This window comes from Dendrobates tinctorius, unplaced genomic scaffold, assembly GCF_039654945.1.
Source record: "Dendrobates tinctorius isolate UK_male_01 unplaced genomic scaffold, ASM3965494v1 ptg000057l, whole genome shotgun sequence".
Lineage (NCBI taxonomy): Eukaryota > Metazoa > Chordata > Amphibia > Anura > Dendrobatidae > Dendrobates > Dendrobates tinctorius.
Window position 1 is genome coordinate 12528413 of NW_027361725.1, and position 26146 is coordinate 12554558.

General features: G+C 41.7%; 1 protein-coding gene across 2 annotated transcripts in view; it reads left to right on the top strand.

Annotated features, from left to right (window-relative positions):
* MDGA2 (MAM domain containing glycosylphosphatidylinositol anchor 2) overlaps window positions 1-26146 on the top strand; it is a 1066479-nt gene that overhangs the window by 834094 nt on the left and 206239 nt on the right. For both annotated transcript variants that reach the window (XM_073577764.1, XM_073577765.1), the window contains exon 8: window positions 19533-19826. In XM_073577764.1, coding sequence (XP_073433865.1) covers window positions 19533-19826 — 294 coding nt within the window. The remainder of the gene's footprint in view (window positions 1-19532; window positions 19827-26146) is intronic.

Sequence of the window (26146 nt, forward strand, 5' to 3'; positions counted from 1 at the left end):
AGATTGTCTGGAAGTGAGGCAGGGATTGCCAGAAGGTAGGCAGGGATTGTCAGAAGGAACAGAGGTTCCCAGGAAGGCAGGGAAAGCTTAAGCAATGTCACTCTGTATGCACTGTGCCGCATTTGTGATGGATACCCTACTGATAAGTAAAGTTAAACTGTTGAGAAAGGACATTGTTTCTGGAGTTGTTTGTGGGGCTCGTGAATCTGGTGCTGGAGTGACAGAAGCAGAGGGGACTCTGACAATAAATGTGTGTTCTGTTGCACACGCTGCACATACAGCAGAAGGGACATTATGTTTCATTTGTTGGGCATCAGGGTGTGGGAACACTATAGCTCGTTGCCACGACTACCACCCTGGCCACCTTACACCAACGCAAAGCGGAAGATGGTGTCAGAATAAAAGAAGGTCAGGGATACTTACAAGGTATTTATTTCCATTTTATTTGCAAGTGACAGGTCCTCTTTAAAGGAAATCTATCATCAAAAGTGACCTATTTAATAAGCTATTGTGTTACATGTATTTAAAAAAGGTATTTTTTGTTCATATCATGAGCCTTTAAAAAAAGTTTTCAGCAATTTCCGTATCATCAGAGACAGGATTACAATGACAGGTAACACATCTTTAAACAGTTGATAGCATATGATCCACCATTCACAATAAGTGAGGTCAAAGCTCACTTCATCCTCCTGTGCAATGACTGATAACACCTCTATATACAGTAGATAACACAGGATCCACCATCCACAATAGGTGATGTCACAGCTCACCTCCTCCTCCTGTACAATGACTGATAACAGCTCTATATACAGTAGATAATTGGGATCCACCATTCACAATAGGTGACATCACAGCTCACCACCTGCCCTCCTGAAAAATGTCTGTTAGGCTGGTTTCACACTTGCGTTTTTTGGAGCTGCATTTTTGCGCATAAATGCGCATGCGTTTTTATCCCTATACTTAACATGGGTGTGCATTGTCATGCGTTTTTTTGTAGTGTGCGCCCGGGCACACAAAATGCATCCTGTTGCATTTTTTGTGCGTCCGACCTGTCTCAAAAAAACGCATGCGCACAAAATTCACCCAAAACCCATTAAAGTCTATGGGAGCGCTGATGTGCGCATGGTCACGCGCACGTCAGCGCAAAAAAAGCATGCTTTTTTTTGCAAAAGCCATGCACAAAAAAACAAGAAAACGCATAAAAAACGCATGATGCGTTTTTTTATGCGCGTTTGCACTGCGCGCGCAGCGCAAAAAAACGCAAGTGTGAAAGTAGCCTTAACTCCTTTATATCACAGGATCTGCCAATCACAGTAGGTGATGTCACAGCTGACCCTTCTCCCACTCACTTCACAATGACCTTTTCACATGCTCATTTGATGCTTCAACACAAAAGGTAATGTCAGAGTCTCTTCAATGTACATATGTTGTTTCCTGAAACAACAGTAAGTTAAGATCTAAAAAGCCCCAGTTGTTAGTGTGAAAATTGCAAGATTTCTTTTTTATATTTTTATAAAAAAATTAAAATGCATTTAGCACAAAAACCTGATTTAAACTGTCATTTTCTGATAATAGCTTCCCATGAACTCAGACACATGTAAGTACCCAACATAACATTTAGTTGATTTATTTGAATATTCTTCTCCTTAAAATGAAATGACTCACACAGTGCAGCAGAAAAACAATTTTTTATGAATTCATCATGGGCGTTTGTTATTTTAGCATCTCTGTAATGCCACCTCACCATAAATTCATAAATAAATCAGATTTAAACTTTTGGAAACCACTTTTATTTGTTGCCGTGTTTCGCTGATGATGTTTGTTTTATTATTTTATGCTTTTCCAAGCGATGTTTTGCCACTGGGTGAGTCCCGATTGCAGCAGAACTTCTGAAGCAGTCCGATGGCTGTAAAGAATTAATGTGATGCAGCCGCTTTGGGACAAGATAGGTCATTTGTAGAATTTTGTAAGTCTATTCAATGAAATGACTAAATGTAATAGCTTGCATTTTTCCTTTTTTTATTAATATTTTTCAGAAACTCTAGAATTTTTTTTTAACACTTCACATCTTGCGGATCCGTTTTTCCACACCTCCAAAATGGGATGCTCCCAAATATGATTGGCTGTTGGAGAATGCTCCCAAATGTGAATGGATACTGGAAACTAGGGAAAACTATATCTAGGGTGTTGTAATACAAAATCTTTGAAAGGTTTTAGAGCTAGTGGCAGCGATGGAAGGAGTTAGTGCGAGTATTAACAGCTTCTGTGTGGACTTTGATCTTCACTGCAAACGGTTGGCAATTATTGCTCTCCAGAGGGAGAAAAGAAGACTGCGAATCCTGCGTCTGAGGAGACGACGGCAGTGGATTCATCCGATTAATGCGCAGAGGTTTACCCGTTGTGTGTTTTGTACACTCTACCTGGAATTGAAGGATAATCAGGACAAGTTCTTCAACTACGTGCGCATGAGGCTGGACTTGTTTGAGATATTGGTGGAGCGTGTTGGAGAACAAATCTGGAGAAGGGACACCTACATGTGGTTTTCTATTTCACCGGCGGAGCGTTTGATGGTGACCCTTCGGTAAGTGATCTATTTTTTAAAAGGTTTCAGATTCTGCAGACTTTTATTGTCATGTTATGGCTTGTAGTTTGTATTAATTTTACTTTTTTCCCTTTTTTTACAAGTTTCCTGGCAACTGGAGAATCATTCACCTCCCTCCATTACCAGTTCCGGCTTGGTATTTCAACTATATCTGGAATTGTACAACAGACCTGCCGGGCATTGTGGGATTGTCTACACGAGGAGTACATCCCACAGCCAACACAGGAGAGGTGGCTGGAGATTGCCGACAAGTTTCAACAAATCTGCCAGTTTCCAAATTGCATTGGTGCCGTGGATGGGAAGCATATCAGGATTGTGAAACCCATCAGATCTGAATCTGAATTTTACAACTATAAGAAATTCTTCTCCGTTGTACTTATGGCCATTGCAGATGCCAACTGCAAATTTATTGCCGTGGACATTGGTCTGTATGGGCGTTCAAATGACTCTCAGGTCTTCAAGATGTCCGCAATGGGCCGTCGTTTGTATGGAGACAATTTTGACTTCCCACCTCCAAGACCACTCCCTTGAACAACAGGCCCACCAATGCCATTTGTGTGTGTTGGTGACGGCGCATTTCAGCTTTCCAAACACCTACTCAAGCCATATGGTAGTCGTGGATTGAAACACCGCAAAAAAATATACAACTATCGATTGACCAGAGCGCGAAGAGTGGTGGAGTGCGCTTTTGGGATTTTAACTGCCAAATGGAGAGTCCTGTTAATGGCCATAAAAATGAAAACTGACACTGTGGATAAGGTGGTGAAGGCGTGTATCATCCTGCACAACTTTGTACTTTCAAAGGAACCTGTTTCCATGGAAGAAAATCTTTCTGAAACCACCTTGTGGGATTATCAGCAGCCAACTTTTCGGAGTACTGGGTCAGTGGCAAGAATGAGGGACACCTTTGCAGATTATTTTCTGACACCAGAGGGACAAATTGACTGGCAAGATGACATGGTATAATTTTTTTTTTGTTTTATTTTTTTTTATACCAATTGTGGGTAATAAGTGTTGTGTTTTTTTTACCTTTTACACCACCGGTGTACTGTGAAATGTTACCAAGTGTTGGGTTACCAAGCGTTGTGTTACCAAATGTTGTGTTAAACCAAGTGTTGTGGTTTTTTTACCTTTTACACCACCGGTGTACTGTGAAATGTTACCAAGTGTTGGGTTACCAAGCGCTGTGTTACCAAGTGTTGTGTTAAACCAAGTGTTGTGCTTTTTTTACCTTTTACACCACCGGTGTACTGTGAAATGTTACCAAGTGTTGGGTTACCAAGTGTTGTGTTTTTTTTTATCTTTTACACCACCAGTGTACTTTGAACCTTTACCAAGAAATAAAGAACAAAAAAGAAACTACATAATAAAGTTCTTTGAAAAAAAAAAAACTTGTTTATTAGTGGAATTTTTCAAAGTTATATATTTTAAAACTTTGGGTTTTTTTGGTATATATTTAAAAAAAAATTTTTTTGGGTATAAATTTTAAAACTTTGTTTTTTTTGGTATATATTTTAAAACTTTTTTTTTGTTTTTTTTTTTGTAGAAATTTTTTTTTTTGTGGAACAAACACAAAATTCCACCATCACAAATGCTGGTACTGTTGGGTGGAGATACTATCGGAGGGGTTAACAGGGTTGACCACATCGAGGGGGGGGAGGACTGGGAACAGAGTTGGTGAGGATCAGAAGTGGAAGGGGGATTGAAAACATGAGGTTGGGACGGGAGTGGATGGACAGACAAGGTTTGTGGGAACATTGAAGGTGTGTTTGGGGGTGGGTATGGTGAGGGCATTGGGGTATAATGCAATGGGGAAGGAAGGTACTGGGAAGAGTGGAATGGGGAACTAGAGAAAGGAGAGGGAGTGGTAGGAGGAGGGATAGTTGTATGATGGATGGTGGTGGAAGGATGGACGGGGGAAGGATGGACGGTGGAAGGATAGACAGGGGAAGGATGGACAGAGGGAGGATGGACAGAGGGAGGATGGACAGAGGGAGGATGGACGGGGGAGGTTGGGATGCTTCGGACAATACTTCCACTAGAGCATTGTGCCAGGCTTGCATCACACGCATCTGTTGGTGAGTACTTAAACCTTCCATTTGCCGGACAACGGATTGAAAAAAAATATGTCTCGGCGTCTGGTTTGATTCTAAATTCATCTGTTCCATGTATCTTCTGAGTTCCATGATACTTTGATTGATCATGGTCAACCCAGAAGATAACTGTTGTCCATAAGTGTGGAAACCATGCTGAACAGATGAGTTCAGACTCAAACAGTCAGACAAGGTCATCCTTTCCTGACTCCTCAGACGCTGCCGGCCAGAACCAAAAGTTGGTCGAGATGTTGTGGCAGTGTCTGAGGGGTGGGGAACAGGGTACAAGTCGTCACCAGCAGCTTCATGTGATGAAGTCTGCCCTGCTGCTCCAGTGCTGGTGGAGGGGATAGAGGGACGAGACAAGAGGGAAGGTAGAGAGGGGTCAGATACCTCGATGTGGTCACCGGGGGCGGTCTCACAAGGGATTACTCCAGAGGGAGGCAACTCAGATGCAGGTTCCGGAGTGCTGCAGATGGTGCTAAAAAAAAGAAAAAAAAATATTAAAGATATTGATATTTTATTTAACTGTGCTAAAAAAAAATGGTTAAACATGTAAACATTTGTACTACAGAAATGGTTTGTGGAATATTTACCTTCTGGACACCATCGTCGACCGGAGGAACCCCAGGGCTCTGTAGTTTTTATACTGGGTTCCCCGGCATCCTCCCGATCCACTCGGGGTCTGCATCTCCTTGTTGAAGTCCCTCTTGAAGCGATCCCTGAGCGACCGCCACCGTGTGATAACCCTGTGACCTGTGAAGAAAAAAAACAAAGTGGTTAGTATTCAACACTTCACAGGCTGGAATATACAGTAAGTTACTGAAATTGGAATACTTACGCACTAAATCCCTGGCCCTCGCATTGAGCTCCTCCCAGTTCTCTACAACCGCGGAACACACCTCATCCCAGAGCCGTTGGTTGGTCAGCATGCAAACGGTTTCCCATGTTCCACAGCGGCTCCCGTGTTTCAACCTCATGGATGAGGTCATTGACAGTGTCTATTTGAAGACCCTCCTCAATTGGTCTCCGGGGAGCACGCTGTGAAACCTGTAAAGAAAAAAAATAACAAAAAAAAAAAAATTACATTCAATTCAAACACATGATGTTCATTAATCAATTATCCAAATAGGGTTACTTACCGTTTGCCAACCACCAGAGGCATCACCTTGACGACGCTGGGATGTCCTGGGAGTCGCTCAAGTGCGGGCACCAGATTGTGAAGACTGTAAAAAAAAAAAAAAAAATTTGATTTGGATGTTTGCGTAGTTATTGTGTGTGTGCTGTGATGGATGTTTGTGTTGGGTGTAGCATTATGTATGTATGTCTGTATGTGCTAAATTAACACTCTGTGCGCCCCCTCCTTGCGTCTCTCCACCCTGCATGTCTCCTCCTGGAAACTCCTCTGAATCAGCTTCCTGTGAAAACATAATACATGGATATAGGGTTTAAAAAAAATGTAAATAAGAGTTAAAAAAAAAAAATATTTACCTCAGTTCGCTGATGATGTGAGGGGGAGCTTTCAGAAGAAGACATTCCTGCGGTCTGGCTTGCGGGTCTGCTGCGGTGTGGCTGATGCTGCTGCTGCTCTGCAGTAGTTCCTGAAGTGATCTGCAAGTATAAAGACACTTGTTAAGCTACTATACAAAGGATATCAAAAGCTTTCAGGCCTTTATACTTACTGAGCAAATTGCACTCTTTTTTGTGGGTCTGCTGCGGCTTGGTGGGTTTGCTGCAGCGTGCTGCGTCTGCTGCATACTGGCGTGTGCGCGGTTCTTCCTGGAATGATATGAAAGTGTAAACAAAACTTTAATAGCATAAAAAAAATCTTCATTGGTATTTAATGTGTGTAATTCCCTGAAACTGAGTATACGCACAGTTTTAAGTGTTTGCATGTGTAAATTCCCTTACAATCTCTCACTGAGACTGTAACCACACTGATTGCAGGTGTGTAATTCCTGTGTATACCCACACTTTGTGTTTGCATGTGTGTGAATTCCCTGAAAAACTCTCACTGAGAGTGTAACCACACTGTGATTGCAGGTGTGTAATTCCTGTGTATACCCACACTGTGTTTGCATGTGTTTGAATTCCCTGAAAAACTCTCACTGAGAGTGTAACCACAGTGATTGAAGGTGTGTAATTCCTGTGTATACCCACACTGTGTTTGCATGTGTTTGAATTCCCTGAAAAACTCTCACTGAGACTGTAACCACACTGATTGCAGGTGTGTAATTCCTGTGTATACCCACACTTTGTGTTTGCATGTGTGTGAATTCCCTGAAAAACTCTCACTGAGAGTGTAACCACACTGTGATTGCAGGTGTGTAATTCCTGTGTATACCCACACTGTGTTTGCATGTGTTTGAATTCCCTGAAAAACTCTCACTGAGAGTGTAACCACAGTGATTGAAGGTGTGTAATTCCTGTGTATACCCACACTTTGTGTTTGCATGTGTGAATTCCCTGAAAAACTCTCACTGAGAGTGTAACCACACTGTGATTGCAGGTGTGTAATTCCTGTGTATACCCACACTGTGTTTGCATGTGTTTGAATTCCCTGAAAAACTCTCACTGAGAGTGTAACCACAGTGATTGAAGGTGTGTAATTCCTGTGTATACCCACACTGTGTTTGCATGTGTTTGAATTCCCTGAAAAACTCTCACTGAGACTGTAACCACACTGATTGCAGGTGTGTAATTCCTGTGTATACCCACACTTTGTGTTTGCATGTGTGTGAATTCCCTGAAAAACTCTCACTGAGAGTGTAACCACACTGTGATTGCAGGTGTGTAATTCCTGTGTATACCCACACTGTGTTTGCATGTGTTTGAATTCCCTGAAAAACTCTCACTGAGAGTGTAACCACAGTGATTGAAGGTGTGTAATTCCTGTGTATACCCACACTTTGTGTTTGCATGTGTGAATTCCCTGAAAAACTCTCACTGAGAGTGTAACCACACTGTGATTGCAGGTGTGTAATTCCTGTGTATACCCACACTGTGTGTTTGCATGTGATTGAATTCCCTGAAAAACTCTCACTGAGAGTGTAACCACAGTGATTGAAGGTGTGTAATTCCTGTGTATACCCACACTTTGTGTTTGCATGTGTGAATTCCATGAAAATCTCTCACCGAGAGTAAACCCAAGTGTTTTGAATGTGTACATTCCAATCTCCCACTTGAGAGTATAACCACACTTGTATACCAAAACCCAAAAATTAATGTACCTTTTTGGTACATAACCATACTTAATTTTACCTGGTTTTAAAATGATACTACAGAGAGTTTTTCAAAACAGTTTTTATTATTTTTTTTTTTAGTTTATATTTTTTTTTACACAAATAGGAGCTACTCTGCTCTTTATTTTAAATACCACAATAAATGAAAAATAAAAAAACACTGATATACAACAGATACACAACACAATCACACCACAATTGCAAATATGAAAGTAACATGCAATACACATGCAACAGAAAAACAATTAAAGTATGAAAAAAAACCACACACACACAAACACACATGCCACACACACACACAGACAGGCGACACACACATGCAGACAAGCTACAGACACACAGACATGCCCCACACAAATAGTTTAGCACAATTCCAAATATGGAAAAACATTACATTACTATGAAAATAAAATTCTGTACACATGCAACAGAAAAACAAAGTGTGAAAAAAACCCACACAAACACGCTTGCCACACACACACACAGACAGGCCACACACACACACACACACACACACACACACATGCTCCAGGGGTCTTGCAGGATGAAGACTTGCAGCTGGGCAGGCAGGTTTTATAGCTCCAGCTCGGTCTCCTTCTATCAGTCTGGCTGGTGCCGGATGTCTGGCTCTGTGTCTTCAGTGTGGCTGGTGCCGGATGTCTGGGCCCAGTTACCCCAAATACAATGCACACAGAACACAATCCCAGCATACTTGCAAATATTAAAATAAAATTACAGTAGTATGAAACTAAAATTCTGTACTCATGCAACAGAAATAACAGTTAAAGTATGAAAAAAAACATAATAATAATACACACACACAAACAGACATGCAACACTGGGAGGCCACGAACATACATGCAGGAAGGCAGACCACAAACACGCAGGCCACACACACACACAGACAGACAAGCCACGGGGACACACAGACATGCCCCACACAAATAGTTTTAATACTCACACAATTGCAGGCTTTGGTGGCTTGGTAGCATGCCTCTCTCTGTCCTGGCTTTTGGCTGGGAAGCTGGGCAGGTGCTGGCAGGACTATTGCAGCTGGGGTGTGGCAGTATATAGTTTTGGGACTGTCTGGAAAAGTATCTTTTTTTCTGAGCATGCTCAGTGCGATTTAGCGGATTCCGCCGGCGCCCATAGGCGCCCATTCTACCGGTTGGCGGACGACGGCGGATCCGCCGTTGTCCGCCATTTTGATGGCGCCAAAAAACGTTGCAAGCTTCGTCCACCTCAGACAGAATCCGCCTGGAATATGGCGGATCCGCCGATTAGCGGACGTAACGGACGACCATCCGCCACAATCCGCCACTAATGTATCTCAATGGGAAAAAATGGCGGATCCGCCGCAAGAAGAGCGGATCGGCCATTTTCCCTTTTTGGCGGATTTTGCCTGATTTAAAAAAACTGAAGTGTGAAACAGGCCTTAGCACTGTGCACATTGCCAGGTTATGCTCTGTTTTTTTGGGGTGGTTTTCAGTAGCATAGTATAATAATAATTGCTTATTAAAATAAAGCAATCTAAGCTTGGCGGCAAAGTCTCAAGAAAAACTAGTTACCCATTATGACAGTAAGCCATGAATAAATGCATAATTAACACTGAACAATAGTGACGTTTAGTAGTGGTTTAATCATGTGTACAAGTTTCATAGGGAATTTTCACTTTAAATGTAAAAGTGGCCTTCAGTTGGATTAATAGTATAATTTTTTTTATTTTTCCTATTAGGTCGACCACTGTGCATATCTATAATGCACAGACCAGTAATACAGTCCTTAAAGGGAGTTTCCCAGAGTGTTAAATTTTCTGGAAAATCTTTATAATAAACCTTTATTATTGGAATAGTTTAGATAAAATTTACAGAAATTAATCAGCTGGAGTGGCGTGGCCCCTTTTCTGCTCACACAATGATTGTGACTGTTCCTGGTGCTGTAGCTGTGTCCCAGTCACATAACTGAGCTTCAGTACCAGGCACATATGCAATTGTATATACCATGTGTCAGGGTAAAAATTGTCCTTTTATTCAGCTCTAAATATTGATTGTCCATCTCAAGGATTGTTCATCATTAAAGTCCAGGAAAACCCCTTTAAAAATTAAGTAATACATACAATACCTCCCTCCAAAAATACACAGAAAACAATAGAGGGGCGATGAATGTGGCCGTCAACAGTATTGCTTATCTTGCCTTAAAGAAAAGCTTTCCATTTCTGACCTCGGGTATAGACAAATGCCACGCTCGTAAAAGGCCAATGCTATTTATGGTAATATTTTCAGCAAAGGGCAAAGCAGACACAGAACAAGTTCTTCCTAAACTGTTCTGTTCAGAAGACGAGAAATATCCACTGTTTTAATAAAGACGATGTATTCATTTGCTCATATCTATTCCCATTCTTTGCCTGCATGAATATATTTAAAGAAAACAGGTCCCGTATATTAGGAGAAAAACTAGCAGAAATTTAAATCCATGTTTTTGTAAAAGGGGTTATCTACTACTAGACAACCTCTTCTTAAAGGGAACCTGTCACCAAATTTTCCCCATATAAACTAAAAGCACCACCTTGAAGCCCTTTCACAAAGCAATCAATACATTTGTGTATAAGCTCCCCACTCCTCCGCGGATCCAAGAAAATACCTTAGATAATTCCCCCATGCTATATGTGAATCGCCACAATCTGGTATAATGGGCATCACTGGTCTGTGCTCGCCGCCTCCTCTCTTCCTGCTTTGATGGACGTGGATGATGTTTTCTACAATATCTATCCAGTGATCCAGTGCTGGAAATCTTGACCTTGCACCTTTGAAGTACAGTCATACGCACACACTCTTGGCTCTACCCCGAAAAAGCTGATGACTTGAAAGTGAATCTGGCGCATGCACATTATAGGATTTTGCTCCACCCTAAGCAGGGCGGGGCAGAGAACGCCTGTGCGGGTCGGTGCTTCAATTTCACATGCTGAAGATTTGCGGTGCTGGATGGATACCATATCCATTTAAGCAGAAAGGGAGAGAGGAGGTGCTGGCGGAACGGACCGTGGCGATTAACATACAACAACGCAGAATTATATAAGGTATTTTCTTCGATCTATGGGAGACCTGGGGTCCTATACACATGTTGCTGGAGTACTGTGTAAGAAGACTTCGCTTCACTTCGGTTTATTTTTATTTATTTTTTTCATAAAAATGGTGGTCTCATGCAAACAGGATTATTTTAATGATATTCAATAATCATGATGTCATTGACAACTATTTTAGGTTGTATTATAAGTTTTTAAGTTTTGAGCACACTACATGAAGTCTCTGCTTGTAGTGCAACTAAGGAACCTTTTTTGGGGGGCATATGTTTCCACCCCTCCCTCCAAGACATTGTTAATCACCGGCCGGCAATGTCTGAAACTGCTTGATCAGCTCCCGAGCTGTGATTGGCAGCGCTCACTCCCAGATAGGACTCCAAAGAAACGCCCAGCTGCACTACAAGCAGAGATTTCACATACTGCTCTCTAAAAACAGCAAATGTGAATTTCTCTGCAATTGAGCGAAGCAGAGGAAAATGGAAAACAGCAGCAGAAACAGAGGAGCTTGGGGAATTTTACAGGGTGTTTATCTAATTTATTTTTATCAAGTTACCAGTCATCTTTAAACAACTAAAACTTTACAGTGTGATGTAATTAAGGGTATGGTGCTGGATGGGAGATTTAGTCCTTCCAGCAAGTGTCTTTTGCACTGGTAAACAGCAGGGAAGAGGTCAAGACCTGGCCTGGATCTTCTCTGCTGTACCGAGTTTTGGGGGCAATGCCCGGATTGCACAGCTGCAAGTCTTAGGGCAGCATAAAATAGGCAGACAGAGCTCCTCAGTGTGTGTTGGTGGGTAGGCAAGAGCTGATGGATGTTTTGTGGCAGCATCAGACCTAAATGGACTGGCACATCCGGGCCCTGACTTACAAAGTTGAAAAAAGCTGAACTTTTGCTTCGTCTGAAAAAAGACTGTGCTTTTTTTTTTCTTCTGCCAGTGTGAATAAAACCCTGAGACTGGACTGAAAACCTGCGTGTGCCTCTTTACTGTGTCCCTGCCATTGTCTATCAGTGTGATTCCCCACAAGAAATATGCTCCGAATCCATTATATCTTGGACATAAAAGTAAATGTACAAAAACCTGATTTATAATTTTTTATTAAATGTACATATTAGAATATATCCAGCAGCAGATACCTTAGTGTATATATATATATATATATATACTACCTGAAGAGCCTGGCGCTGCCCGGGCATAGTAACTAACTGTGGTTAGTTATAGCAAATTATAATTATCCTCCGTCCCATAGTCCCGTGCCCATATACCCATCATACATAACCACCATCCCATAGGCCCGTGCCCATATACCCATGATACATATCCTCCATCCCATAGTCGAGTGCCCATATACAGTTGTGGCCAAAAGTATTGACACCCCTGCAATTTTGTCAGATAATACTCAGTTTCTTCCTGAAAATCATTGCAAACACAAATTCTTTGGTATTATTATCTTCATTTAATTTGTCTTAAATGAAAAAACACAAAAAGAATTGTCCTAAAGCCAAATTGGATATAATTCCACACCAAATATAAAAAAGAGGGTGGACAAAAGTATTGGCACTGTTCGAAAAATCATGTGATGCTTCTCTAATTTGTGTAATTAACAGCACCTGTAACTTACCTGTGGCACCTAACAGGTGTTGGCAATAACTAAATCACACTTGCAGCCAGTTGACATGGATTAAAGTTGACTCAACCTCTGTCCTGTGTCCTTGTGTGTACCACATTGAGCATGGAGAAAAGAAAGAAGACCAAAGAACTGTCTGAGGACTTGAGAAACCAAATTGTGAGGAAGCATGAGCAATCTCAAGGCTACAAGTCCATCTCCAAAGACCTGAATGTTCCTGTGTCTACCGTGCGCAGTGTCATCAAGAAGTTTAAAGCCCATGGCACTGTGGCTAACCTCCCTAAATGTGGACAGAAAAGAAAAATTGACAAGAGATTTCAACGCAAGATTGTGTGGATGTTGGATAAAGAACCTCGACTAACATCCAAACAAGTTCAAGCTGCCCTGCAGTCCGAGGGTACAACAATGTCAACCCGTACTATCCATCAGCGTCTGAATGCAAAGGGACTGTATGGTAGGAGACCCAGGAAGACCCCACTTCTTACCCCGAGACATAAAAAAGCCAGGCTGGAGTTTGCCAAAACTTACCTGAAAACACCTAAAACGTTTTGGAAGAATGTTCTCTGGTCAGATGAGACAAAAGTAGAGCTTTTTGGGCAAAGTCATCAACATAGAGTTTACAGGAGAAAAAAAGAGGCATTCAAAGAAAAAAACACGGTCCCTACAGTCAAACATGGTGGAGGTTCCCTGATGTTTTGGGGTTGCTTTGCTGCCTCTGGCACTGGACTGCTTGACCGTGTGCATGGCATTATGAAGTCTGAAGACTACCAACAAATTTTGCAGCATAATGTAGGGCCCAGTGTGAGAAAGCTGGGTCTCCCTCAGAGGTTATGGGTCTTCCAGCAGGACAATGACCCAAAACACACTTCAAAAATCACTAGAAAATGGTTTAAGAGAAAGCACTGGAGACTTCTAAGGTGGCCAGCAAAGAGTCCAGACCTGAATCCCATAGAACACCTGTGGAGAGATCTAAAAATGGCAGTTTGGAGAAGGCACCCTTCAAATATCAGGGACCTGGAGCAGTTTGCCAAAGAAGAATGGTCTAAAATTCCAGCAGAGCATTGTAAGAAACTCATTGATGGTTACCGGAAGCGGTTGGTCGCAGTTATTTTGGCTAAAGTATTAGGCTGAGTGTCCCAATACTTTTGTCTGGCCCATTTTTGGAGTTTTGTGTGAAATGATCAATGTTTTTCTTTTTGCTTCATTCTCTTTTGTGTTTTTTCATTTAAGACAAATTAAATGAAGATAATAATACCAAAGAATTTGTGTTTGCAATCATTTTCAGGAAGAAACTGAGTATTATATGACAAAATTTCAGGGGTGTCAATACTTTTGGCCACAACAGTGCCCATCACACATCCTCCATCCTATAGTCCCATGCCCATATACCCATCATACATATCCTCCATCCCATAGTTGAGTGCCCATTTACCCATCACACATCCTTCATCTCATAGTCCCATGCCCATATACCCATCATACATATCCTCCATCCCATAGTCCCGTGCCCATATACCCATCATACATATCCTCCATCCCATAGTCCCGTGCCCATATACCCATCATACATATCCTCCATCCCATAGGCCCGTGCCCATATACCCATCATACATATCCTCCATCCCATAGTCCAGTGCCCATATACCCATCACACATCCTCCATCCCATAGTCCAGTGCCCATATACCCATCACACATCCTCCATCCCATAGTCAACCATTGTGACATCATAATGAGCGGCGGGGCTTGATACACACACACTTTTTCCCCATTATGTAGATAGGGGAAAATTGTTTGGTGAATTGGAACGTGCGGGGTTAAAATTTCGCCTCACAGATTCAAGATTCAGATTCAAAGATTCAAAGAAGCTTTATTGGCAGGACTAAATATACATTAGTTTTGCCAAAGCAGGTGTACAGAAGGGAATAGGGATAGGGACTGTAGGGATGTTGGGAAGGGGCTGTAGGAAAGGTGGATGGGGCAGATCCAGGATGGGGCTATAGAAGTCCATGGCATAGGGAAGGTGGATGGGGGCATGGGGGCAGATCCAGGATGGGGCTATAGAAGTCCATGGCATAGGGAAGGTGGATGGGGGATTGGGGCATATCCAGGGTGGGGGCCATAGAAGTCCATGGCATATCATAGTTCTCTTTCTCGCAGTCTTTCTCACAACATAGCCTAGGACGCTCTCGGGGTCCAGACATGTGACTGTGCCAAATTTTGTGGCTGTAGCTGCTATGGTGCGGATGCCAATCCCGGACATACACACACACATATACACATTCACACATACATACACACATACACACTTTGAGCTTTATATATTAGATATACATACACATATATATATATACTGTATATACATATATATATACACTAAGTTATCTGCTGGATATATTCCAATAAGTACAAAAATATATATATATATATATATATAATAAATTATATATATAAGTCAAAATTTATATATATATATACACACACACACACTTTTTTTACTGCATTGTTGTGATGGACGTCTCTGAATGATGCCATCTATCACACCCTAGGCTCCCAAAGGAAAAAAATATCTTTACTGGACGGTACAAGATTGTATTGAATTTGTATCAAGACAACGGCGCAATTCAAGAAACGTTAAGTTTGGACATATGGATGGAAATTAGGTTTCCTTTACTCATTTTTACACAATTAAGTAACAAGAATAGACATGTTCCGTCTCGTTTTAGTTTATTTTATCTGCAGTCACATCTTACTTGATGGTACTGTATATATCAGTAAGGACAGAAGCGTTTTCTGTATCTCTTTAATTGTATAATATGGCGGTCAGATCCATGTTTTCACGCCAGGTTTGTTGATCGTTCGGCTTCTGTGCAATATGTGAGAATGAAATAGTTATGCAGCAGCAGCACCTGCTGGGAAAGAGACGATGAAGCAGTTACAAGAAGCCAAGAGCGGTCTACGCTATGCTTCTTATATACATGAAAACCCCTCTGCGCGAAACCGTTGCTCGTGCACCAGCTGATTTTCCAGTCACTGACCCATGCTTTCTGTACATAGCAAATGCTTAAGGCTAAATTCTAATAATAACTCATCAGCTTCATTCAAATAACACAAAATGATTTTTTTTTTCGTTTGCCTTTTTTTTATTTCTAAATCAGACCATTGCGCAAAGCTTTTAAGAGACTGCGTCATTGGAAAATTACCTATTATTTAAATCAGTTTTTTGGGTTAAATGCATTGTCTAAACATTTTTTCCAATATTTTATTTTCCTCAATATCAAAGTCTTTATTCAAAATAATTATTGGAAATCTTGTAAATTCCACGTTGGCCATTGGGGCCATTTTAGAGTCTAACTTTATCTTGTTTTAGGAAATTCACATGTACATTAGCAGCAATAGACTGTCCCTGATCTTTTGTATTGAAGCATCTAATCAGTGTGTGCAAATACAGTATCATTGTGATGAGAGGAGGTGAACTGTGACATCACCTTTTGTGATTGGTGGATTCTTTGTTATCAGCAGTTAATATAGGTGTTACGTGTGGTATGTGGATATCACCTGAAGAAGACCATATTAAAAACCCATCAAATAACACATTTCTTTGGATTGACATCTTCAATAATTGTCAGCGCGGGAGATATCCACAAATTCTCCAGACCCTAACATTATTAGTGGGACGTCTAAGATGGAGAAATCAACGCCACCTTGAGTAGCGTAATTGAAGATAGAGTGCAAAGGGCTTTTTAGAAATAGAATTACAACAGAATAAATACATGGTGGTGGTTCAGGGGTGGGGTAGTGTTACGGCTGGCGGAACGCACCAAATTAAAAATAATAGTAGGTGCATTCGCAGCCCGGGGTCCACCGTGCAGAGGTGGTACACTGCTGCTAGGTAATTGCAGAAGAATAGAGTGGTGTGAAAATAGTCACACGTGGGTTACGTCACCCAGTGTGAACAGGAGCGGACACTGTTGACTCACAGAGCCGCACAGCCACTGAACGCAAATACCGGAGCCTGTTTAGCTCACAGAGCCCGGCCAAAAAGTGCACTGAAAGCGGCCACAGAACTCTACCCCAAGGACACGAGGTTAGAGTTCCTCTAGGCCCTCTGAGCGCATGATGTCGCTGCCGCGAACGCCGCTATAGACGCTGGCTACGGAGTGTGGAGCACGTGGTGTGCCGATTCACTGATGGGGACTAATGCCTGACTCCGACTCACTCCTCATGGTCTGAAAATACTGAGTATCCTAGCGAATGGCCGAGCGGCCATGCGAACCTTTTATAGCCACAAGCGTCCGGGACCTTCCTGGCTTCTCGGATGGGCCAATCCGAACAGGAGCAGGACCTGAGCATGTGACCTTCGAGCTCCAATGGGAGATCACTCCACGAGCATGCTCAGTGGCCCAACATGAGGACTTAGTCCCTGGAGAATCTCGCTGCTGAGCAGCCTGCATTGCCATAGCTGTGCCAGAGGTGGCAGCAGCAAGCAAACCCACGGAGGTTGTCTGGGCAGAGTGCTGGGACCGACGAGTTTGCTGAGCAACCTCCTCTGTGGCTGGGGAGGAATGGGAGACCGCTGGGAGCAAGGCTCGGGATACCCGCTGTGCAGCAACAGGAACCCGACGCCTAACAGGTAGGGGGCACAAGAAAGCCGGCAGGATACATTTGATTTGAAAGGGGTAGGAATGGATCAGGATCCATATTTTACCTGTTTTTGCAAATCGGCTTTGATGTTGACCTTGAAGTACCATGAATGACTGACCAAGTCCCACTTTTGGTTTCCGCACTGAAACAAGTATATATCCTCCCCTAAAACAAAAATTGAACTTTTCCTTGGTTAGCTACTAGCTAGCATTTAATTCTCATAATTTTTAAAGGTAACCTGTCAAATCCCCCATACCCTCCAATCCAGCAGCATTCAGCAATTTGTGATTAAACTCCCTCTCTGACCAGCCCTGTATAACATCATTCAGTTAAATAAATGCTTTAAAAAGGCATTTATAACCTCTGCTTTTCCTGTGCTAATGAGGACTTTGACTAGTCGATGGGGCGTTAGTTCCCATGACTAGTCAGCCCACTTTCCATGTCATCATGCCCCTGTGGGCGTGATAACGTAATTTGCATGAGCGGCATCATCGCCAGCTAATGCAAATCTGCACATGCACGGCGCTTATTTTGGCAGCGTCACTACATATCTGAAGTCAGGTGTATGCATCCCGGCTTCAGAGGCGCACATTGCGCATGTCAGAATGTTCATGGCTTCAGGACAAGCGCAGTGCACCTATGAAGCCGGGAAGCTTACGCCCGGCTTCAGAGATGCTGTAGGAATGAGGCCGCTCTTGCAAATTATATTTTAATGCCCCATCGACTAGTGCAAGCCCTCATGAGCATAGGAAAAGCAGAAGTTATAAATGCTGTTTTAAAGTAAATTATGTTATCACGCTTACAGGGGCGTATGAAATGGAAAGAGGGTTGACAAGTCTGGGGATCTAATGCCCAGGACCAGCATCAGCACCTGGCGCACCTGGGGAAGTGTCAGGAACCTGAGCAAGCAGGGGGTCCACTCGCCATTGAGGACACGCACTATGGGGGCCCGGTGCCTGTGCCAGTGCCGGTGCCAGCGAGTAGCCCCCCGCTTGCTCGGGGCCCCGGCACCTGAAATACTTACATCTTCCTGTTCCTCTGCTGTGGCATCTTCCGCATCTTCTGACTGTGACGTTCATGTCAGAGGGTGTGATGACTTCAGTACTGCCTGAACAGTAACAGTGTAGAGAGCCGGACGATGCCGACGCTGAGGAGTCCAGAGTAGAGCAGCGGCCAGTGAAGAGAGGTGAGTGTTTCATTTTTTTTTAATGTTTGGAGCAATATACATTATGGGAGCATCATATAATATATGGAGCATTATATGAGGCCATCATGCACGGGAGCATCATATATGGGGCCAATCATATAATGGAGTATCATATGGGGACCATTATATATGGCACATTATTTGGGGCCTATTATATATGAAGCATTATATGGGGCCCATTCTGTATGGAACAATATATTGGACCCATCATATACTGTATGGATCATTATATCGGGCACATACTGTATGGAGCATTATATGGGGCTCATTATACTGTATGGATCATTATATGGGTCTCATTATACTGTATGGAGCACTATACTGTCCGATATCTGAGCTATCAATCATGTAATGTAAGAAGTAAGTGTAATCTTTGGCATTGTACTATAACTATATTTGCCATATCTGTGCATCATGAATTGTGGTATGTGTTAAACAGGCCCACTGAGACTCTTTTGCCTGGAGCCCATGAAAACCTGTTGACCCTGCTAACGCCTCATCCACTAGTCAAACCCCTCATTAGTATAGGAAAAGTAGAGGTTATAAAAGATTTTTTAAAGAATTTATTTTGCTGAATTATTTTATACAGGGCTGGTTAGGGAGGGAATTTAATTACACATAGCTGAATGCTGATGCTTTGGAAGGCACGAGGGACCTGACAGATTCCCTTTAACAGTGAAAGTAGACTTAAGTCCATCGAGTTCAACCTATAGCCTAATATGTTGATGCAGATGAAGGAAAAATCCCATGGTTTGCAATCAGCAAGCATCATATCTAGTCAACCTAGTACTTAGCGATAACTATAGCTAATAGTGTCACACAAGTGACCTAAAACAAAGCAACAGAGAGCAGTGCTGTAGAGAAGAAGCTCCAACTCTTACATTGATACAATGCAACCAACCAAACCAATCTGTCCTTTGACCATACATAATATTTACCTAGATTTTTAATTTTTACTGAATCTGAAATTAAACTAAACATGTTTACAAAAGTAAAAAAAAAAATTGAATTCTTATGTTACCTTCTTTCTTTTATTTTAGTTCCACCAAATCTCACAGTTCCAAAAGGCAAGTCCCCGATGGTGGCCAGAGAAGGAGATACCATAGAACTGCAGTGTCAAGTATCTGGAAAGCCTAAGCCAATTATCATGTGGTCCAGAGCTGACAAAGAAGTGCCAATGCCCGATGGATCGATGCAGATGGAGAGTTATGATGGAATATTAAGGATAGTCAATGTATCCCGAGAACTGACGGGAACCTACAGGTGTCAGACCAGTCAATACAATGGATTTAACGTCAAGCCAAGAGAAGCTTTGGTTCAGCTGATTGTGCAATGTGAGTACAAAGGGTCGCAACCATGATTTTTCTTTTTTACAGTGTTTACATTGTTGTGAAGAATTAGCTTTCAATTCTGATTAGAGACAAAGTGATATCTTTCCCAATTAAAGGGAAAAATTCCAATTCTTTGTAAGAATAATAGAAATCTTCAGTAACCTATTAGATGAGGAAAGCTTTGTAAAGTAACAATCAACTTGTTCTCAGCTTTGCTTATTGTTTCTGGTTCTATAAAACATATTTCTCCCTGATTTACAATTTGTAGTCCAATCAGGGTGAGACTAGCTCACAACCAATGTACCAGCGCTATGTCCAAAGGCAAACCCATTTGGAGATGACTTGGGATCCAATCACTTGCTATAGTGCTTTGAGCCACCAATAATCTGTTCAACCTCATTGATGATATTTCCTATGTGGACACTAGAGATGATCAAATCTTTTGAAATTCGAATTTACCAGGTTTGTTGGATTTTCACCAAAATGCCATTGGCAGGTAATCAATTTTATGCAATTGCCCAGAAAAGACTTGGTCTCCAAGAACTGTATACAAAAATAGACATATATCCATGATTTTTGCACAGATACACAGTTCACAAGATACACGACAAATGAACCACCAGACTGTAATTGGCAAGTGTTCTGTCAATGAAAATCACAACTAGAACGAGTACGTGAAAAGCGCACTAAGTTACCTCAAAATCCATAACTATAGGTAAACAATTTAAGTGAAGCACACTTTCTCAGACACACTAGCCTTGGTTTCAGCAATCCTTGGTTTCAAAAACAAACCTCCAAAAATTAAAATAATTTATGTGTTTGAAGAGGTTTGCCCACTACTTTTATATTGATGGCCTATTCTTAGGATAGTTCTTCAATATCTGATCGCACAGGCTCAGACCCCCGGAACCCACACCGATTAGTTGTCAATGGTGTCAGCGGCAGCCAGGATTACTCTCTTGCAGAGCTTCTCCTTCTACTTGTAGTGACTGCCACAGGGTGCTGTACATCCGCCTCCTATTAATTTGAATAGGAGGCAGATGTGCAGTACTAAGCCTCGACCACTACAAGTAGACAGAGCAGCTTGTCAAGTGAGCACTTCAGTTGTTATCAGTGTCGGCGGCAGCGACTGTTGGCCGGAAGTACTCACTTGCCGAGCTGCTCTGTCTACTTATAGTGGTCGAGGCTTGGTACTGCACATCTGCCTCCTAATCAAATTAATAGGAGGCAGATGTGCAGTAACAAGCCTCGACCACTACAAGTAGAAAGAGAAGCTTGGCAAGAGAGTAATCCCGGCTGCCGCTGACAACTAATCGGTGGGGGTGCCGGGTTTGGATCTCGATCAATCAGATATTAATGACTTATCCTAAGGATAGGTCATCATTGTAAAAGTAATAGACAACCTTTTTAAGGTGCTATACTACAGTGTTTCATGGAGCAATCAATTCGCAATCAGACAGACGCTGCAGCTCCTGCACCTCCCCATCTCTATCTCCTACATCACTTGAATTTATGTATTATTATTCACAGACTGAGACTGCCACTACCATTTTCTATGTTCTTCAGCACTGCAGTAGCACGCCACGCCTTGATTTAGGTCTTTCTATCTTTATCTGTTATCATGAGCTGCACTCTCTGGCCTCCTATTCCTAGGATGTAAAAGCCTAAAATGATTTCACTACCACAACTTTTAGAGTACCTGGGATTATCCCTCTTGATTGACTTTTCTAGACCATGTGATGAAATAGCTGCCAGGCATTGAGGAAGCCCGCACTGCTGCGCCTGATGTCATGCCAGCACGCTCTCTGGCTGAACCAATCTAGAGCAAAGTGTGAAATGGCATTGGGCATTCTAGTTTAGCAATTCACTTGAATCAAATTTCTTGAATCAATGAGGACCTGGAAGTTTAAGAAAATTCAGCTCTAAGTTGACATACAGAGGAATGATTTGATCATCTGTATGGTACAATCTTGATAAGGTTTGTCATGCAAAGTGGACATGTTCAGGCTCTACATAGATGGAGGGCCGTCCCTCGGATTGGTCTCCTTTGGTGGGATCAGGCGGCTATTGTCCAACATTGAGTCTGTTTTCACATGTTCTTTATGGATTAAAGTTAACTCTTTCCAATTCATGTGACCACAAGGAAAGTTATTTTTTTTTTAACTATTGCCTATAAATTTTTCAACAATTGCATGACATTGACGAGAAATTCCTGGCCATTAGAGGTCGTCAAAGACTAATGTCATCTGAGCCCACTTAGTTTTTCAGGACCAGCCAGACAACATATATAAGGGGCATCCTAACTCTGCCATGAATGAAGATGTTAGATGAAACAAGGATCGCTCTTTTCTGAACTTGCTCCAGTTTGTTGATGTCTTTTTTAAAATGTGGTGCCCAAAACTGGACACAATATTCCAGATGAGGTCTGACCAAAGAGGAGTAGAGGGAAATAATGACTTCACGTGATCTAGACTGTATGCTTCTGTTAATACATCCTAGAATTGCATTTGCCTTTCTTGCTGCTGCATCACACTGTTGACTCATATTCAGTCTGTGATCTATTAGTATACCCAAGTCTTTTTCACATGAGCTGTTGCTTAGCTCTATTCCTCCCATTCTATATATGCTTTTTTTCATTTTTATTGCCCAGATGTAGTACTTTGCATTTCTCCCTGTTAAAAACCATTCTGTTAGTTGCTGCCCACTTCTCCAGTTTATTTAAATCTTTTTGAATCCTCTCTCTCTCTTCTCTAGTATTAGCTATCCCTCCTAGCTTTGTGTCATCAGCAAATTTAATCAGTTTACCCTCAATTCCTTCATCTAAATCGTTGATAAAGATGTTGAACAATACAGGGCCCAGGACAGAGCCCTGTGGTACCCCACTTGAGACATTCTTCCAACTGGATGTGCAGCCATTTACGACCACTCTTTGGGTCCGATCACTAAGCCAGTTATGAATCCACCTAACAGTTGCCTTGTCCATTCCATACTTAGTCATTTTTTCAATAAGGATTGTATGAGAGACTTTGTCAAATGCTTTGCTGAAGTCAAGATATACTATATCTACAGCATTTCCTTGATCCACCCAATCAGTGATACCGTCATAGAAGGAAATTAAGTTAGTCTGACATGACTTATTAGTTACAAACCCATGCTGACTCTGTTTGATCACTTCATTCTTATCCAGGTATTGACATACATGTTGTTTAATAATTTGTTCAAAGATCTTTCCTGGTATAGAAGTCAGACTCACCGGCCTATAGTTGCCTGGGTCCACCTTCTTCCCCTTTTTGAAGATAGGAACAACATTTGCTCTTCTAAAGTATTCTGGCACTTCTCCTGTTCTCCAAGAATTTTCAAAGATTATGGAGAGGGGTTCAAAAATTTCTTCTGCTATCTCCTTCAGTACTCTGGGGTGTAATTCATCTGGACCTGGAGACTTGAATTCATTTAAGTTAGCTAAGTGTTTCCTCACTATATTTCTGTTTATAGATATCCTGGATTCTTCTATTCCCTTAATAGGACAGTGAATAACAGTTGGTGTTACATTTCCTTTCTGAGAGAAAACAGATGCAAAATAGGAATTTTTTTAAATTTGTTCAAAAAGTGTAAAACCTTAAATATTATTCATTGTGGTTTTATAAAATGCATGAATACATTTTATCTTGTGATTCTGAAAAATGCGTAATAGTCGACAACCAAAGAAAAAATAAGGAAAAAAACGTGATATGGCCCTTTGGACTAAAATTAAGTAGTTAAAAAAGCCTTTTTTTTTCATTATTGGCATTTATCTCGTTTGTTATATCTTAAAACTTTATTTTCTTTTGGGCTATGTGCACACGTTGCGGATTCTCCCGCGGATCCACAGCATTTTTGGCCCTGCTGGTTCGCAGCAGATTCTGCTGCGTTGTACAGCAGCATTAAAGTCAATGGGATTTGAAAACCGCTGTGCACTTGCTGCAGAAAAATCCATGCGGATTAGCTGCTGGTTCATTTGCACAGCATGTCAATTCTTTGGGCGGTTCTGCAGCGTTTCTGCACCCATTGACTTGCATTGATCCACAGCAAAACCGCAGTTCTCAAAAAGATTTGCGGCTTTGCTGTCGATGAAACACTGCAGATCGGGAGGGGGGAAGAGTGGGGGCGGAGTGTGGGCGGTGAGTGTGTGCATGTATGGTGTGTGGGCGGTGACTGGGCGCGTATGTGTGTGCGGGCTATGTGTGTGTGCGGGGGTCTGCGGGGCTCGTCGGGCTGTCCGGGGGTCTGGCTGGGCCTGTGCAATAGTCATCGGGCTATCAGAGGTCTGTGCGGGGCTGTCGGAGGTCCGAGCGGGGCTGTCGGAGGTCCGTACGGGGCTGTCGGAGGTCCGTGTGGTGCTGTTGGGGGGCTGCGGGGCATCGGTCTGTTCAGCGGGGGGGGGGTGCGGGGCTGTGTATGTATGCATCTATGTGTGTGTATGTGTATGCAGGCATCATCCGATAGGACTACAAGTCCCATCCGGCGATGCCTGCTACCCTGACAGTGATTGACACATTAGCCAATGATGGGATAGTAGCATTATCTGGCTAATGTGTTGAATGTAAAAAACAAAACAAAAAAAACAACATACAACATATAACATACAAAACATACATATAACATACAGAACATACAACATATAACACACAGAACATACATATAACATACAGAACATACATATAAGATGCAGAACATACAACATACATAGCATACATATAACATACAGAACATACAACATACAGAACATACAACATATAACATACAAAACATACATATAACATAGAGAACATACAGCATATAACACACAGAACATACATATAACATACAGAACATATAACATACAGAACATACATGTAACATACAGAACATACAACATATACAATACATAACATACAACATACAGAACATACATATAACATACAGAACATATAACATACAGAACATACATGTAACATACAGAACCTACAACATATAAGATACAGAACATACAACATACAGAACATATAACATACAGAACATACATATAACAGACAGAACATACAACATATAAGATACAGAACATACAGCATATAACATACAGAACATACAGCATATAACATACAGAACATACAACATATAAGATACAGAACATACAGCATATAACATACAGAACATACAGCATATAACATACAGAACATACAGCATATAACATGCAGAACATACATATAACATACAGAACATACAACATACAGAACATATAACATACAACACATAACATAGAGTATGCACTCACCGCACACACCTTGGTCCCCGAAGCCATCGATCTCCTGTAATAAATATAAAATAATAAACCAACCTATATTTACCTCTCCGTCCTAGTCCAATTAATATCGAGGGTCCCACGATGATCTCCCATGGAGAACAGCCACATCAGCTGATGCGACCGCTCTCCAGGGGCTCCAGCACTGAAATGACAGGAGAAGGCAATCCTGCGCGATGTATATCCCTCCGCCGGGAAAGAGGTCCTGTAACCCTAACCCTAGCCCTAACCCTAACCCTAGCCCTAACCCTATCTCTAACCCTATCTATCCATCCATCCATCTATCCTTCCATCTATCCTTCCATCCATCTATCCTTCCATCCATCTATTCTTCCATCAATGTATCCTTCCATCTATCCATCTATCTATCTATCTATCTATCTATCCATCTATTTATCCTTCTATCTATCCTATCTATCTATCCTTCTATCTATCCTTCCATCCATCTCTCTATCTATCTATCTATCTATCTATCTATCTAACTATCTATCTATCTATGTAATGGAGTGTGGGTTGGACCAATGTAAATGAGGAGGTTGGACAGAAATGACATCACAAATCTTTTTTTTTTGTTAAATAACATATCTTTATTTAGCTTACAAAAACGCAGACAAATCCGCAGGAAAAACCGCACTGAAAAACCGCATCAAAAAGACACATGCGCTTTCTGCCAAGAGCTGCGTTTTTTGTGCAGAAAAATCAGCGGGAGATTGAACACCGTGTGCACATAGCCTTGTTCTTTTTTGATTCTCAGCTAAGTTTTTTTTAGCAAACAATTGCTTGAAAAATGACTCTCTCTAAATTCCTACAGCGTAATTAGCAAAGAGTAACCTATCAGTAAGTTCAAGTTTAGATCGTTCCATGTTTTGTACATATGTCACAGGCAATTAGCACCAGAGATTAGTTTTTTGCAAGACTGATATTTGCTGCATCAGCTCAGTTCCTTATCCAAATTCCAAAAATACAAAAACACAATCCACTTGCAGAATTGATTTATAATTCTTCA